At 47.9% G+C, this 15,153-nt stretch overlaps 1 protein-coding gene across 1 annotated transcript in view; it reads left to right on the forward strand.

Moving 5' to 3' along the window:
* MYO5B (myosin VB) overlaps positions 1–15,153 on the forward strand; it is a 398,063-nt gene that overhangs the window by 307,630 nt on the left and 75,280 nt on the right. Inside the window, exons 18-21 of the mRNA XM_017529641.2 lie at positions 3,815–3,926; positions 6,030–6,241; positions 7,851–8,007; positions 10,147–10,386. Of these exons, the coding sequence (XP_017385130.1) occupies positions 3,815–3,926; positions 6,030–6,241; positions 7,851–8,007; positions 10,147–10,386 (721 nt within the window). The remainder of the gene's footprint in view (positions 1–3,814; positions 3,927–6,029; positions 6,242–7,850; positions 8,008–10,146; positions 10,387–15,153) is intronic.

Raw genomic sequence — 15,153 nt, forward strand, 5'->3', positions numbered from 1 at the left:
GCGGGCAAGGGGACCAAGGGGACTCGGACTCTCTGAGGCCCTTTTTCATATGCTTTTGTCCGCTTGATTCTTGCCCAAATTCATCTTACCCTAAGAGAAGGGTCTCTATTTAAAACTTGGGGGCTGAGACAGGAAGATCCTGGGAGAAATTCAGTTGTGCTGGAGTGTATTAAAACAAAATGCACATCTGACAGGCAGCTTGTCAGCTCTGGTTCTCTCTTCCCCAGGCTTCCAGTATTATGTTGTTCAGGTATGGGTCAGGGCTTAGGAGTTTTCTGGATATTTGTTGTAGATGATAAAATAATTAAAACAGCATATAGCTGGGCAAATAACCTTAAATGTTTCCATTTTTAAAGCCTCCTGTTAGAGATAACCGGCGACTCAATGGGTTTGGTTCACAGTCCTCCTACTACTGGAGAGGCAGGAAATAGTTTCTGCTCAGTGAGTAAAGGGCAAAGGGCAGAGCAGCCCTTTCCCAGGACGTAAAACAGAGGCCTCGGGGCTCTGAGTGCCCTGTGCCCTCCCTTCTGAAGGGAATCCACATGGGCCGGGAGCCTGATGAGCAAGGCCTTGTAAAGATTTGTGAGCTCCGAGCAGAACATGGTTCTTGTTCCCCTGTGCCACTACATGTGTGACAGACAGGGTGGGGCACGGAGACCAAGTAGGTTAGTGGTTGCCAGGATCTGTGCAGAGGGGAGGATAGGGCAGAATGGGGTGTGATGGTTGCACCACTTTGTGAACATAGTAACAATTATTGAACTGTGTACTCTAAAGGAGTATATTTTTACAGTATATGAGTTATAACTCAAACTTTTTTTTTTTTTAATGGTAAGGCGCAACCACTAACCTGGCATTTTACATAGAGAAAAGGAAAAGGAAAGATGTCATTTTGTTATTTGCTTTTATACTCACCCCTTCTCTGAGACCCGTGGCTGTGTTAGACATCTTCCACCAGACCAGGAAGAGTGTTTGCAAAGTAGCGATGAGGAGGGGCAGAGGCAAGGAGCTCGGCCTCCGTTTTCCTTCTCATCCCATGCTGCTGGGAGAAACAAGGCCTCCTAGGAACCTGCGGGCCACGATGCTAGAAGATCTGGAGCTCAAGGAGAATAGCTCCAGGAGAACCTGCTTCCAGAGCACAGTGTGCCGCTACTGCCCACTGCATCCAAAACTGTACATGATACTCCACAAGACTTGAGTCCTTTCCTTTTCTTTTTATTTTTGAGATGAAGTCTCCATCACCCAGGCTGGAGTGCAGTGGTGTAATCTCGGCTCACTGCATCCTCTGCCTCTTGGGTTCCAGTGATTATCCTGCCTCAGCCTCTGAGTAGCTAGGACTACAGGCACCCACCACCACGCCCAGATAATTTTTGTACTTTTAGTAGAGACAGGGTTTCATCATGTTGGCCAGGCTGGACTTGAACTTCTGACCTCAAGTGATCTACTGACCTCAGTCTCCCCAAGTGCTGGGATTATAGGCATGAGCCACCACACCTGGCCAAACTTTTACCTTGTTTCTTTGGATAACATTTTTAAAGGGCCCTCTTAAAAGGGAGATGTGCTCCAGGAGAAAGGAATACAATCATTTACTATTTTAATACTATGTGAGTTGACCTGAGTATGAGACCTGAGAATTCCCTGACCCCCATCGCAGGGCATACTACAGAAGTGTAGCTCTTTGCCACTGCAAGCTCAAACTCCTTATGGAATAAGGAGCATGAAGAAGGGCTGGTGCAGGAACTGGGGGCAAACCTTTTGGGCTCTAGCCCCACAGCACCATCTAGGGGTGGGTGCCTGCGACTCCTGAAGCCCCAGTGTCACAGTGCTCTTTTAGGCCGTCCGTGGATGGCTTAAGGGTTAACCAGCTCAGTGCCCCATTGGTACCCGGGCTCTTGTCCCATGTCCTGGAAGAATCGGGTCACACATGGACTTGAAGGATGAATGCCGGGGAGTGGGGGGCAGTTATTGAGTGGTGGAGGTGGCTCGTGACAGGATGGATGGGAGCTGGAAGCAGGGGATAGAGTGGAAGATGATCTTCCCCTGGAGTTTGGCTGTCCAGTGGCCGAACTCCTCTCCCACCACCCCCAGGTAAACTCCTGTCAGTGTTCAGACACTCTTCCTCTTCTTTCTCTGCTGGGCTGTTCTGCCATTCTTCTGTTTATCTCTGTCTCCTCATCTGCCTCTAGAGCCTGGGGTTTGGTGTTTATATGGGTATAGGATAGGGGGTGTCATGGGCCGAAAGGCAACTTTTTGGGTGAGAAAACAGGAATACCCATCCCCATTTAGGGCCACAGGTATCCGGGCTTGAGGGTGGGACCTCTGCCAGGCAACTGTCCTCTTCTATCCAGTATTTCCCTGTTGTCTGCCCATATCAAGTAGTTGGACAGTCATGTAAATTACTCCACATGAGGGGTACAGACAGCACATGTACGGAAAGATGGGGTGTGGGTGGCACCTCCCGCTGCCTCAGAAGATGAGAGTGGGGGCTGCCTCTCGGCTGAAGACACAGTGAAAGTGGGGATAGGCTGGACTCACCCTTCAGAGGGGTGTGGAGTGAAAATTCAGAATCTTCCCTAGAGTAGGAATTGTGCTGAATTGCTACATGACTGTATGAGGATGTTGTTGAATGAATAACTCCCAAAAATTGAGAGAAGAATCAGTTTCAGGAGAATTAGTATAATAGAATTAGTATGAATTGAGACCACCTTAATGAGAAAGGGACAGACCCTGCCTGGAAATAGCAAATTTGCTCCTTGGAAAGATAGCATTTGTTTAAGTAGAGATCATTTCAGAGGGCCAAAGGGTAAACATAAGGCTTTCTTAAAGATTCTGCTCCCACACAGACCAAAACGGCACTCACCTACATAGGTACGGGGGTTGTAGATGCTCTTAATTATGTGAATTGATGGACATTTTCTTTATAGTTGGCCTGCATTACTATAATCAGAAGAAAAAAACCACAAGCAAAATCTACTTTGAGGAGAAAAATGGTTCCTTCTATACTGATTAAAACATAAACCATGTTATCTCTCCAGGGATTAGGATACGGACTACTTGTTATTTGTTAATGTACATATTTCTCCATTTAGAAAGCTATTTACAATGATCAGTATTCTATAAGAAAACCAACATTTGAAATCAAGGCTGTGCTCCAGGTAAGGCTCCTGCTTCTGAGGAGTAGAGCGCTGCATGCTTGAGCACTGTATTAGTTTGTTCTCATGCTGCTGATAAAGACATAATTGAGACTGGGTGAGTTATAAAGAAAAAGGGCTTTAATGGACTCGCAGTTCCACATGGCTGGGGAGGACTCACAGTCATGGTGGAAGACAAAGGAAGAATGAAGAAACATCTTACATGGCGGCAGGCAAGAGAGAATGAGAACCAAGTAAAAAGAGAAACCCCTTATAAAACCATCAAATCCCATGAGACTTTTCCTCTGCCACCACCCCCATGAATTGATTGTCTCCCACTGGGTACCTCCCTCAACACATGAGAATTATGGGTGATACAATTTATGATGAGATTTGGGTGGGGACACAGCCAAACCATATCAGCCAGAAACCTCCTGTTCAGTCCTCTAAGAAATACTTTCAAAACTCACCTTTTTTCCAGCTGAAATTCCAAGAATCACCTGCACACTGAAATCCTTGGAAGGCCCTGGGAAGGACAAAACTCCACTGGGACTGTTCTTAGCTGCTCTGAGAACAACTTTATGCCAGAGTATTGACCCTGTGGGGCACTGTCTGAGGTCACTCATGGCTCTTGTGTGGCCAAGGGGCAGGACATGTCACCTGACACCCCTTTGCTTTCCCTCCAGGTGGGCCTACCATGACTTTTTCAACCGGTATCGGGTGCTGGTCAAGAAGCGAGAGCTTGCCAACACAGACAAAAAGGCCATCTGCAGGTCTGTCCTGGAGAACCTCATCAAGGTGAGCCACACAGCCCAGCTCCAGGAGAGGCCTGACCAGGGGCCCTAAAGATTGAGAGGGTGGCATTGTCATCTGCATTTTTTTTTAGTCTTCATTCTTCTTATTGAATCTATTTCTGGGGCATCAATCCATTTTCCTACATCAGTGACTAGAAAAAATAAAGCAACCCGTTCACCTACCTAGGGCACTTCCCAACATTTTTCGCAGTTCAGCATGCATAGAAAATGGAACTCTTTGTACAGCTCACTGGGATTTATGATGAGGCTGTTCCTGACTGCAAGCTGCTGGCCCAGGATCTTTGGCTTCTCCAGTTCTCAGGGGCTATGTAGCGCAACCCATATGATACATCTGGGTAAAGGCTCTGATGTGGAGCCCAGGCACAGCCCTGAAGCCAGCAGAGGGGAAAGTGGCTGCTGCATCTAGCTGGTTGCATCACCAGCCTCAGGCCCTCCCCCAGGTACTTGTTGTAAGTAAGGCAATGGATTTTATGTTTTAATTGAAACAACTTGAAATCACACCTGACAGCTGAGACTGGAGAACTATAGAAGCAAAGCTGCTGGGGCCTTTCATGAGGGGCAAATCCTTCAACATTTTCATGGTGCCAGACATTTCAGGGATGACAGTGGACTGTGATCATTAATGGCTCAATAAAGGTTAAATTATATCAAAAGTCACTTGAACAAGGTGATAAAAATAATTACCTCAGAAATTTTAGTTTTCCAAGTTATGATTTTGTTAGGAAAATCTGTACATCTGGAGTAGTTCATCGCCAGATGATCAAGATCTAAGGTCATGTTTTGTTTTGCTCCCAAACCCAGTCCAGACCCCATTCCTCTCAGCCTGAGCTGAAGGCCCAGTGGGTGCATGGCTCTGAGCAGACACAGAGAGGACAGCCAGGCCCAGAGCCCACTCCTGCCAGCTTCACCAGCAGCCTGGCCCATGCCGGGGACTTGGTGACACTCAAGCTGGAAATTGTGCTACCAGCTCAGCCTCAGCTCAGGCAGGACAGCCTTCCCTGTGTGTGGAACCCGACTCCTAGTAACCCAGTAGGGCTTATCCTGTGAAGAATGATGACTCAGCACTTTTCAGGGCCATTTGCCAACATGAAGTGCATTCTTGTGTGTGTGTTTTCCTTGAACTTGGCTCATTCCTTCCTTTCTCATTATGGTCTTCATGCCAGTGAGCAAAATGGGATGGCAGTTGATTTACAAAGAGCTCTGTCATCGTGGGTTTCCCTCCCAGTGCTCTGTCCCAGGCTTGTCCACAGGCACCCTGCTGGGTCGTCTTTCCTCAACCACAGGGGTGAGCGCAGGGAAGAGCAGATAATTTTAACCTAATGATGTAATTAAGACAGTAATTACAGGTCCAAAACAACCTCATAGTTTTATTTGGGCATTATTTGCACCCTGTAATTACACATACAACTGTATGGCCATTTGAGGATAATCTTTTAAAAATGTCGAGCAGATCAGGTCATTCCCTTGCTCAAAGTTCGCCTGTGGCTCTCACCCCAATTTTATTTGGCAGACTATGAGGCCTTTGGTGATTGGCTCCTCCCATCACTCACCTTCAGGTCCCCCAGCTAGCCATCCTGGTTCTCCTGATCCTCAGATATACCCAGCAGTTGCCGCCACCAGACATATGTATCTGCTCTGCCCTTCTCCTGGAACGTTCCTCCTTCCTTTTCCATGGCTGCCTCCTTCCACTCATTAGGTCTTTGCTCAGCTGTCACCTCTACAGAGCCGCCTTCCTCCAGCATCCTTTCTGAACATCCCATCCCACCCCCAGCCCCTAGTTTGTTTTCTTCATAATCCTCACCATTCTCTGAAAACAGAAAGCATCTTTCTTTGCTTGTCTATCTACCCTCACCATGATGTCAGTTCCCTGAAGGCAGATGTCTTGTTCACTGCCATGTTCTAGAGTCTGGCCTGTAGTAGGGCCTTGGGGTCTGTTAAGCAAATGCTGAAACTTTGTGTCTATCTACAGAGAGGGGTGCATGAAGTCTGGCCAGGGAATTCTGCACTGGATGAATGAGGGTGGTATGGGGCATGTTATTTCTCTGCTCACTGGTGACCAACCAGGTCCCCTCCCTGCCTTGTAAAGGATCCCGACAAGTTCCAGTTTGGCCGCACCAAGATCTTCTTCCGAGCTGGCCAGGTGGCCTACCTGGAGAAGCTGCGGGCTGACAAGTTCCGGACAGCCACCATCATGATCCAGAAAACTGTCCGAGGGTGGCTGCAGAAGGTGAAATACCGCAGGCTGAAGGGGGCTACCTTAACCCTGCAGAGGTACTGCCGAGGGTACCTGGCCCGCAGGTGAGAAGCCAGGGCAGCTCAGGGCAGCAGAGCATGGCAGGGAGGATGGGGGTCTGCCTCTCTCAACTACTTGGTTTCTCTCTTCCTCTGTGCCGAGAGTGGTTCCTGGTGGGGCCATGTCTACGTCTTGGCTTTTTTCTGGCAGCTGGGTCACCCCTCTAGCCAATGCCCTTCTCACCTTGGGGTAGCTCTAGTTCCCACGTCTCCTGGTTTCCCCAGTCTCCCTGCATCCTACCAGCACTAGAACCAGCTGGTTTTGCCACACATTTCCCTTTTGCCTAAACCCCAAAGTCAAAAACTAATTACTTTTAGGAAAAAAGACCCATACAGCCTGGCACAGTTAACCTGCACTTGGCCTCATTATTTATCCCACAGATTTCAGAATACCTCAGAGTTGAGCAATTAGGGCTGCAAAGGTCCTGGGAGGCCCCTATTGTGAGTTACTGCACAGAGCCAGGATGGAGAGAGAGTGACTTGTCTAAAGATGAGTGGCTACCTAGGGGTGGAGCCAGGATGCCAGTCAGCCTCCCCTGCCCGCCCCCCCAGCTCCACCCAGAGCAGAATAAACCAGTGCAGGGTTCCTTCCTCACAGACGTCACTGGGCTGTTGAGGCACTAAAGCAGCGGGAGTGTGTCAGCCAAGACAGGCTGAAGACATAGCCTGCCATCTGACCCTACCCTCAGTGGTCAGGTTTTGGGCCCAGGCCTGGTTCATGTCCAGTGCCATCTCCAGAAAGGAAAATCTGTGGAGAAGTGACAATAATTGCCACAAAGTCTTGTGTCTGGAGGCCAAACAGAGAGCTAGACTAGGGAATCAGATGCATTTCAGCAAACAGGTGATGCATGGGCTGAGTGGGTCACCTCCTCCTTTGAGGCTTTACTGAATGATTTCCAAGGTCCTTTCTGGCATTTCACACTGAGCCTCTAACTGAGCACTTGCTACAGTTCTGGCAGCAAACAAGACCTTTCAGAAGGGGAGAAAGTGTTAGACTGGCTTTCTTATTTAGGGGGTGAGGTAGGAAGGCAGAAAGGCAAGAGAGGAGAGGAAATGGCCACATCCAGTACATCCCGAACAGAAAGGGTTGAGGAGATAAAGAAAACAGAGGGGGATTGGTATGGGCCTGAGAAGGTGTTAGTCACTCTGCAAATACTTACCTGGTGCCTGCTCTGTCAGAGGCAGTGGGTCCAGGATGATGGAGACACAGCCCCTGGAATCTCCAAGCCTGGGGAGGTACAAAGAGAGGACAGGCAGCAGTGTGGACGCATGATGGAGAGTGCTGCTGGTGAAGCAGCTGAGGACTGCCCAGGCGCAGTGAGGTAGAAGAGTGATCTGAGAAGGATCACAGAGGAGGCCAGACTGACTGAGTTTGAAGCTTGTGGGAAGCCTTTCAGGATCATAAGGAAAAAAACGAATACTGCCTTTCTATCCTCAGCGTCACATGCCTGAGGCATTCGCTGCATTTGTTAAGGGTGAAGAAAGTTGGCTTGCCCTGGAGTGTCCAGGTAGGGCCTCAGAAGGAGGGTTTACATTTGCAGATGTCTCTGGGTGCTCTGCATCAATGCGGTCAGTACTGTCTCCCTGACGCTGCCAGTTTCCTCTTGCTCCCCAGGCTGGCTGAGCACCTGCGGAGGACCAGAGCGGCCGTGGTGCTCCAGAAATACTACCGCATGCAGAGGGCCCGCCAGGCCTACCAGAGGATCCTCAGGGCTGCCGTCATCATCCAGGCCTTCACTCGGGCCATGTTTGTGCGGAGAGCCTACCGCCAGGTGAGTAGCCACCCTGAGGGCCTCGCAGCTGCAGATTCAGAACTAAAGCGGCAACAGATGAATTACTGCCAACACGAACCTTCGTCAAGCACTCCCAACCTTTCTCTAAATGCTTGCACATCTGCTGTCACCAAATCCTTTCTGAAGTCCCACGAGGTAGGAAGGGTGTGCATACTGTTGTCTTAGTCCATGAAGTGTTGCTGTAACAATATCAGAGGCTGGGTGATTTATGAAGAAAAGAGGGCTTATTTGGCTCACAATTCTGGTGGCTGAAAAGTTCACAGTTGAACATCTGCTTCTGGTGAGGGCCTCAGGCTGCTTCCACTCACAGCAGGAGGCAGAAACCAGTGTGTGAAGAGATCTTATGGTGAGAGAGGAGGCACAAAAGTGGCTCTTTTAACAAGCAGCTCTAGGCCAGGCGTAGTGGCTCACACCTGTAATCCCAGCACTTTGGGAGGCCGAAGTGGGCAGATCATGAGGTCAGGAGTTTGAGACCAGCCTGGCCAATGTAGTGAAACCCCGTCTCTACTAAAAATACAAAAATTAGCTGTGCGTGGTGGCGGGCCTCTGTAATCCCAGCTACTTAGGAGGCTGAGGCAGGACAACTGTTTGAACCTGGGACGTAGAGGTTGCAGTGAGCCGGGATCGTGCCATTGCACTTCAGCCCAGGCGATGGTGTGAGACTTCATCTCAAAACCAAAAACAAAAAACAAGGATCTCTAATGGGAACCAACAGTGAGGACTCACCCTTGAAGAAGGGCATTTATTTGTTCATGAGGGATCTGCCCCTGTTACCCAAACATCTCCCATTAGACTCCATATCCAACAAAGGGGATCAGATTTTAACATGACTTTTGAAGGGGCCCAGCATCCAACCATGGCAATTTTAATACCCCTTCTGATACCTGAGTTGCTCAGAGAAGCCAAGTCACCTACCCGAGGGCCCAGGCCAGCCAACAGCAGGACCAGGTGACCCATCTAGGGCTCATTCAGACTTGAGAGCAGGCAGTGGTATTGGGCATCATCAGGTCTAACCCCTCCATTTAACAGCTCAGAAGCTTGAAGCCCAACATGGTGAGGTCAGGAGGGAGACCCTGACATCTTCCCTGCCAGGCTCTTGCTCTTTGTGTTGTTCCAATGAAGCCAAAACTCTTGGTTAGGGAGCCCCAAATCAGGACACATCTGTTCAACCAGGTAACACCAACACATCTGAAGCACAGAGCTGACTTGAAAGACAAATTGGAAGTAAATGTCTAAAATGGTTTTCTTTTTCATTAAATGAACATCTGCCTCTTCTGTGATCACAGAAGGTGTGATTTTCTAAATAATAAAACTAAAGTGCTAAATTGAGAATAATAAAAATGGGGTACCCCTGGTGTAATAACATGTGGAGAGACCCAGGCCAGTGGGAGAAGGTTCTGCGAGTATTCTTGGGTGATGGGTGGCGTCGGTGTGCTGCTACTGTGGAATAGGGTGGGTGATGTTTGGGAGGCACCCAGCAGGGGCAGCACATGTGAAGAGTGAGCACCGATGTGGCTCCCCGCTCTGTCACTCGTGGCTGTGGCACCGTTCATTGCTCAGCCTGTTTTCTTGTTTATTCATTATTCCACAAACATTTATTTTGCCAGATATTAGGGTGAGCACACTGATGATGCTTTCATTTCCTGAGCGGTTTTTTAACTTGGTAGAAAAAAAAAAAAAAAAAAACCCAGTGAGTTACACACCAAGTTTGTAATTATAAGCCATTAGCCTGCTGTGGATACTCACTAAAGGATCTTACTTCGAGCTCAGTGCTACCAGGTGGGGACTGCCACCTGATAATGCAGGGAGAGCAAGTGGATGATCATTAGGTCCCTACAACCTGTGGTTTTCAGACTGGTTTCCTAACCCATAAAAGAAAAACTAAAAGCTGAAAAGAGTTTGACAGCTGATTCCCTGTGGATATGTGGCTGCAGATCCTCACTAAAATGTGTTATAAAGCCACCACCAAAGCCTTAAATCTTAGGGGCCACATTCTCTGTGTAGTTCCTAGAACCGAGGCTGCCCTGGGGTCTCCCCTCCACAGGCAGTGATATATGCTTCCTTAATTCCTGTCCTGCAGTGCAAACCCACAAGGTGTGTATCCTTGTCTCCTGCCAGGTCCTCATGGAGCACAAGGCCACCATCATCCAGAAGCATGTGCGGGGCTGGATGGCACACAGGCACTTCCAGCGGCTGCGGGATGCAGCCATTGTCATCCAGTGTGCCTTCCGGATGCTCAAGGCCAGGCAGGAGCTGAAGGCCCTCAGGATCGAGGCCCGCTCAGCAGAGCATCTGAAACGCCTCAACGTGGGCATGGAGAACAAGGTTGTCCAGCTACAGCGGAAGATCGACGAGCAGGTCAGTGTCTGCAGCTCCCCACCCGGGTGTCAGGGCATGTTTGAGAGAGCCCACAGCTTCCTTGGGGAACGGCACTTGCCAAAGACCTGAGGGAGCACAGATGTCCTTAGGCAACAGCAGATACTAACTGTGGCAGGCAGATTAATGGCCCCTAAAGATATCCTCAGCCCTGGGATCTGTGAGTGTGTTACCTTATATGGCAAGAAGGACATTGCAGATGCAATTAAATTAAGAACTGTAGGATGGGAAGAGTATCTTGGATGAGCCAGGTGGGCTTGATATAATCACAGGTCCTCCTAAGAAAGAGGCTGGAAGGTCAGGTTCAGAGGAGAAGTGATAAGAGAATCAGAGGTGGGAGGGTTGCAGGCTCTGAGCCAAGGGATGCAGGCAGCCTTGAGATGCCAGAGAAGACAAAGATGTGGCCTCTCCCCTAAAATGTCCAGAAAGCATGCAGCCCTGCAGACCCCTTCAGACTCCCAACCTCCAGAGCTGTAAGATAATGCTATTTTGAGTCATAGCTTGGTGGTAACTTGTTGCAGTAGCAATAGGAAACTGACACACTAGCCTAGGGTGCTGGTGTTTTGCACTTGCAGGGGTGGCATGGGGTAATGGCAGCAGCAGCTGGTGTGCACAGAGGGCTTGCTGTGCCAGGCAAGGGGCTGATGCTTTGTCTGGAATAGCGGCCCTCCTAAGGCAAGTGTTACCATCCTCCTTTATGTACAGTTGAGGACACTGGAAGGGCACACGCATCCTAAAGTCACACAGGTGGCAGTGGCAGAGCCAAGGCTTGAACCCCAGCTGTCTGGCTCCAGGGCCCACACTCTGCATCACCTTGCCCTTATTCCTCTCTTTCTGCCTGTCTGCTTCTTTTGGAAAGAGCATTTGCTTTGGAATTAAGAATTCAGTTCTGCTTAAAAATTGAGCGACTACGTAACTACTCTGAGCCTCTTTTCTTATCTGTAAAATGGGACTGACAGGGCTGGAAGAAGATGAATGGCCTAATGTATATGCAGGGCCTGGGATGTAGTAGGAGAGACCTGGGAAGTGGTTAGCACTCTGATTTTTAAGCTTTGCCCTCTTTCTACCCTGGCTGCCTTCTTATGTCAGCCAGTCACAGGAATAATAAGCCATTGATTAAATCCCTGCAGGGGGTTGGATACTGCACAAGGTGGTACAAGAGATTCGGGATGAGCACAGGACCCTCGGCTCTTTCTGTCTGGTGGAAAAGACAAGGCTCACACATGTACGTGCACAAACCCAGGCACCCACTTTTTGGTGGCCTCTGTGGCCAGTCCTCCTTCCCTTCAGAAGACCTTTAGTGGATACTTGGCTGTTTCAGGTGGTTCATTGGGCTTGCTGGACAGAGGATGGCTGTGACATACATCGCATGCTGTATCATAAGGGAGGAAATTTTATACCAACAGGGCAAACAGCATTGATCCTCCTGAGGATTTTTGAAGCATCCACCATGTGCCAACCTCTGCGATATGTGTTTTGTGTTCACTCTTATTTGATCTTCACACAATCTTATGAGGTTGTTTTGTATATGAGGAAATGGTGAGCCAGGAACATCAAGTACCTTGCCAAGGTCACAGAAAGAAAGTGCTGGGACCAGGATTCCACCCCAGCACTGATCCCACGGCCATAACGAGGGCGGTGCTGGTTTTTTAAACCCAAACATTACTGAAGAGTTTCAATCCTTTCCCATGTATGCCCACTGCTGCGATTTTCTCCCAGAGTTGAATGGAGGTCACTGTGACTTTGTGCATGCAAGATGTAGAGGTGACCGCAGAACCAGGCTTCTGAGGTGCCCCTGAGGGTGCCTTCTAGGGAAGGAAAGGACATGAAGAGTGTGCATGGTGTGGAGAAAAAGAGAATTTTAGAGTTGGTATAGCCTTGGAAGTCATTTGGTTTTAATGTATTTATTCTATACTGGACATTTTTGAAGCTTCTCATGACCCAGTAGGGCAGGGAAAAAAGGCATTTTACACAGCTAGCAATAGAATATCTCTGTTTCCCTGTTCTTGCAAAAGACAAGACTTTCTGAGAAGAGATTGTCACTGGCTGTTTCTCTGTGTGAGTTCTACAGGGGTCCTTGTTTGGCTTGGCTCCTTATTGGGGAAGCAAGGCAGAAAGCCCAGTAACACGGTGAGGACCTTGGTATTTACCCCTAGTCAGCCTGCTGTGATATATACCGATCAGGAAGGAGGGCTCATCCACTCAGAGGGACAGGAGTACAAAGAGAAAGGTCTGGTGTCTGGCACTGGTCCTTTGAGAACACAAGCACAAAGCATGCCAAGGTGGTGGTGGTTATTGTGGCTGTTGACAAGAAGACAAGACTTGCTTAGTCAAATGTTGTGAGTTAACTTTCCAGCCAGAGTGCAGCCTCAGGGATGAGGGGGCGCTGACCATTGCATCCTGCCGGGAGCTCTGTGTACATGCCAGCTCCCCCAGCCTTGGTTTCCAGCCTTAGGGATCTGCATTGGCATTGCTGATCTCTAAAGTTAACTTGAGAGGATAAAAATAAATCTAGTATTTTGCAATCCACGTGCTTGAAAAATCAAAAGCAGATTTAAACGGCCTATTTAAAAAAAAAAAAAAAAAAAGGCTTTTTGCCTTAAGCTTCCTGCTTGGCAAACATCTGTGAGTGGTGGCAGGTGTTAGCTACCCTGGGCAGGATGCCCTGTGTGTAGAGAGTGATCAGAAAAGGTGGGAGGGGTGGATAAGTTCTTGCTTTCTTGCACCCTTGCTCACACTGCCTGAATAGACACCCCATGCTCTCCTCATGTGTTAACTTATTTAATCCCCACTAGAACCCTAGGAGATAAATATTAATATCATTCCCATTTTAAGGATGAAAAAACTGAGGCAGACAGGTTAAGTAGCCTGCCTGAGGTCATATAGCTAGTAAGTAGCATGGCTGGGATTGAAACTGGGCAGGCTGGTTTCAGGGTATGTTCTGCCGCCTCTGACAAAACTATAAGATCTCTAGCTTTTGAGAGACTCTTGGAACATGTCAGGAGAACCCCTCAGTCCAAGGGAGATGCTTAGCCTTAGTTTGGGTTCATGCTCATACGGACAGCATTGTCCTTGGGACTAGCTGGCATTTAATAGTTGGGAGTGTGACCCAGCGTCAAATAACATGCTTGACACTCTTGCAAGAGGAACCATTGACGTAATCTCCATAGAGCTCTATATAGGGGCTTATTTCATTGCAGTCTCTTAGCAGATGGGGCCAGCTCTTTGCAAGTGAATAATGTTTTTCTGTTGTTGTTCGTTTGTTTTTCCCTATAATTCCTGGAGATAATTCAGGCAGTGGTTCTCTCGGCACACAAGGTTTTTAAGCCAGAAGGGGAGAATCTGCGAACACCAGGGTCACCACAGGTGAAGGTGTCCCAAGGTATTTGTCAGAACAGCACAGGGAGTGGACAGAGTCCCCACTGGACAGAGGCCTGGGTTCTGTCTCAGTTATATTCACAACCAGAGCTGATAGCTTGGAAATGATTGGGCCTTGAGTTCTTCCAAGGTGATTCACCTGAGATCTCGAAGGTAACATCTAGCTCAAAAATTCACTGATACCATGATCTGGCTACAGTAGTGTTCCTATCCCCAGACCGTACTCTAGAATCTCCTCGGGAGCTTTTTTCTAAAAAAGTATCCTCACTGCCAAGAAATCAGTAAGGAAGGAAACAAAGACAAAACGAGGGTAAGGTTAGCACCCAAAATTCACATCCTAAGGCCTTGTACACCCACCTGGAAAGAAAAGACGCGAATTTGGCACCAAGTTTCCAGGCAAACAGTAACAGGAAGGAAACAGAGTGACTTGAGAGTCCTTAAGAGAAAAGAAACAAGCAGCTCAGGAGGATTTGGAACTGTCCATGGTGCTGACATGTTTGTCCTTTGGCCTTTCATAATCTGTGACATGACAAACCACATCCTTCACCATATCCTGCAGTGATATATACAGTGCTGGTTCTTGAGACCATTTCTTACAGTGTCCCTGGGATAGGCTGTGGCATGACATCATTCAGCAAAACGATGTAGCCCATGAACTCAGCTCTCTGCCAGTCTGGCTTTAGTCAAGCATGCATATAGAGTTGGCCAGTTTAACTTACAATTTATTTATAATGAGAGTAAAGTTCCTTAGACACTTAAGAGTATAAGGTTATCCTTAAATATATTTTATATAAGAAATATGGCACAAATATGTGGAGACAGTAGACTTTTAAATCAGTCTGATTCCATATACTTAGCAGTCACTTTGTAAATATGTTATATTTGTTATATATAATCATGCATATATATGTGTGTCTACATATATATATACACACGCACACATATATATATATCCTATACAGTCATGCATTAACAACAGGGATATCTTCTGAGAAATGCATTGTTAAGCAAGTTTGTAGTTGTGTGAACATCATAAAAGGCACTTACACAAACCTAGATGGTGTAGCCTACTACACACCTAGGCTATGTGGTATAGCCTATGATTCCTAAGCTACAAACTGGCACAGCATGTTACTGTACTGAATACTGTACACAAGTGTAAGACAATGGTAAGTATTTCTGTATCTAAACATATCTAAACATAGAGAATGGATAATAAAAATATGGTATAAAAGATGGGACACCTGTATAGAGCACTTACCATGAATGGAGCTTGCAGGCCTGAAAGTTATGTGGGGTGAGTGAATGTGAAGGCCCAGGACATTACTGACCACTCCTGTAGACTTTATAAACCATACACTTAGGCTGCAC

The sequence above is a fragment of the Cebus imitator genome, unplaced genomic scaffold (genome assembly GCF_001604975.1).
Source record: "Cebus imitator isolate Cc_AM_T3 unplaced genomic scaffold, Cebus_imitator-1.0 Scaffold60, whole genome shotgun sequence".
NCBI classification, from domain to species: domain Eukaryota; kingdom Metazoa; phylum Chordata; class Mammalia; order Primates; family Cebidae; genus Cebus; species Cebus imitator.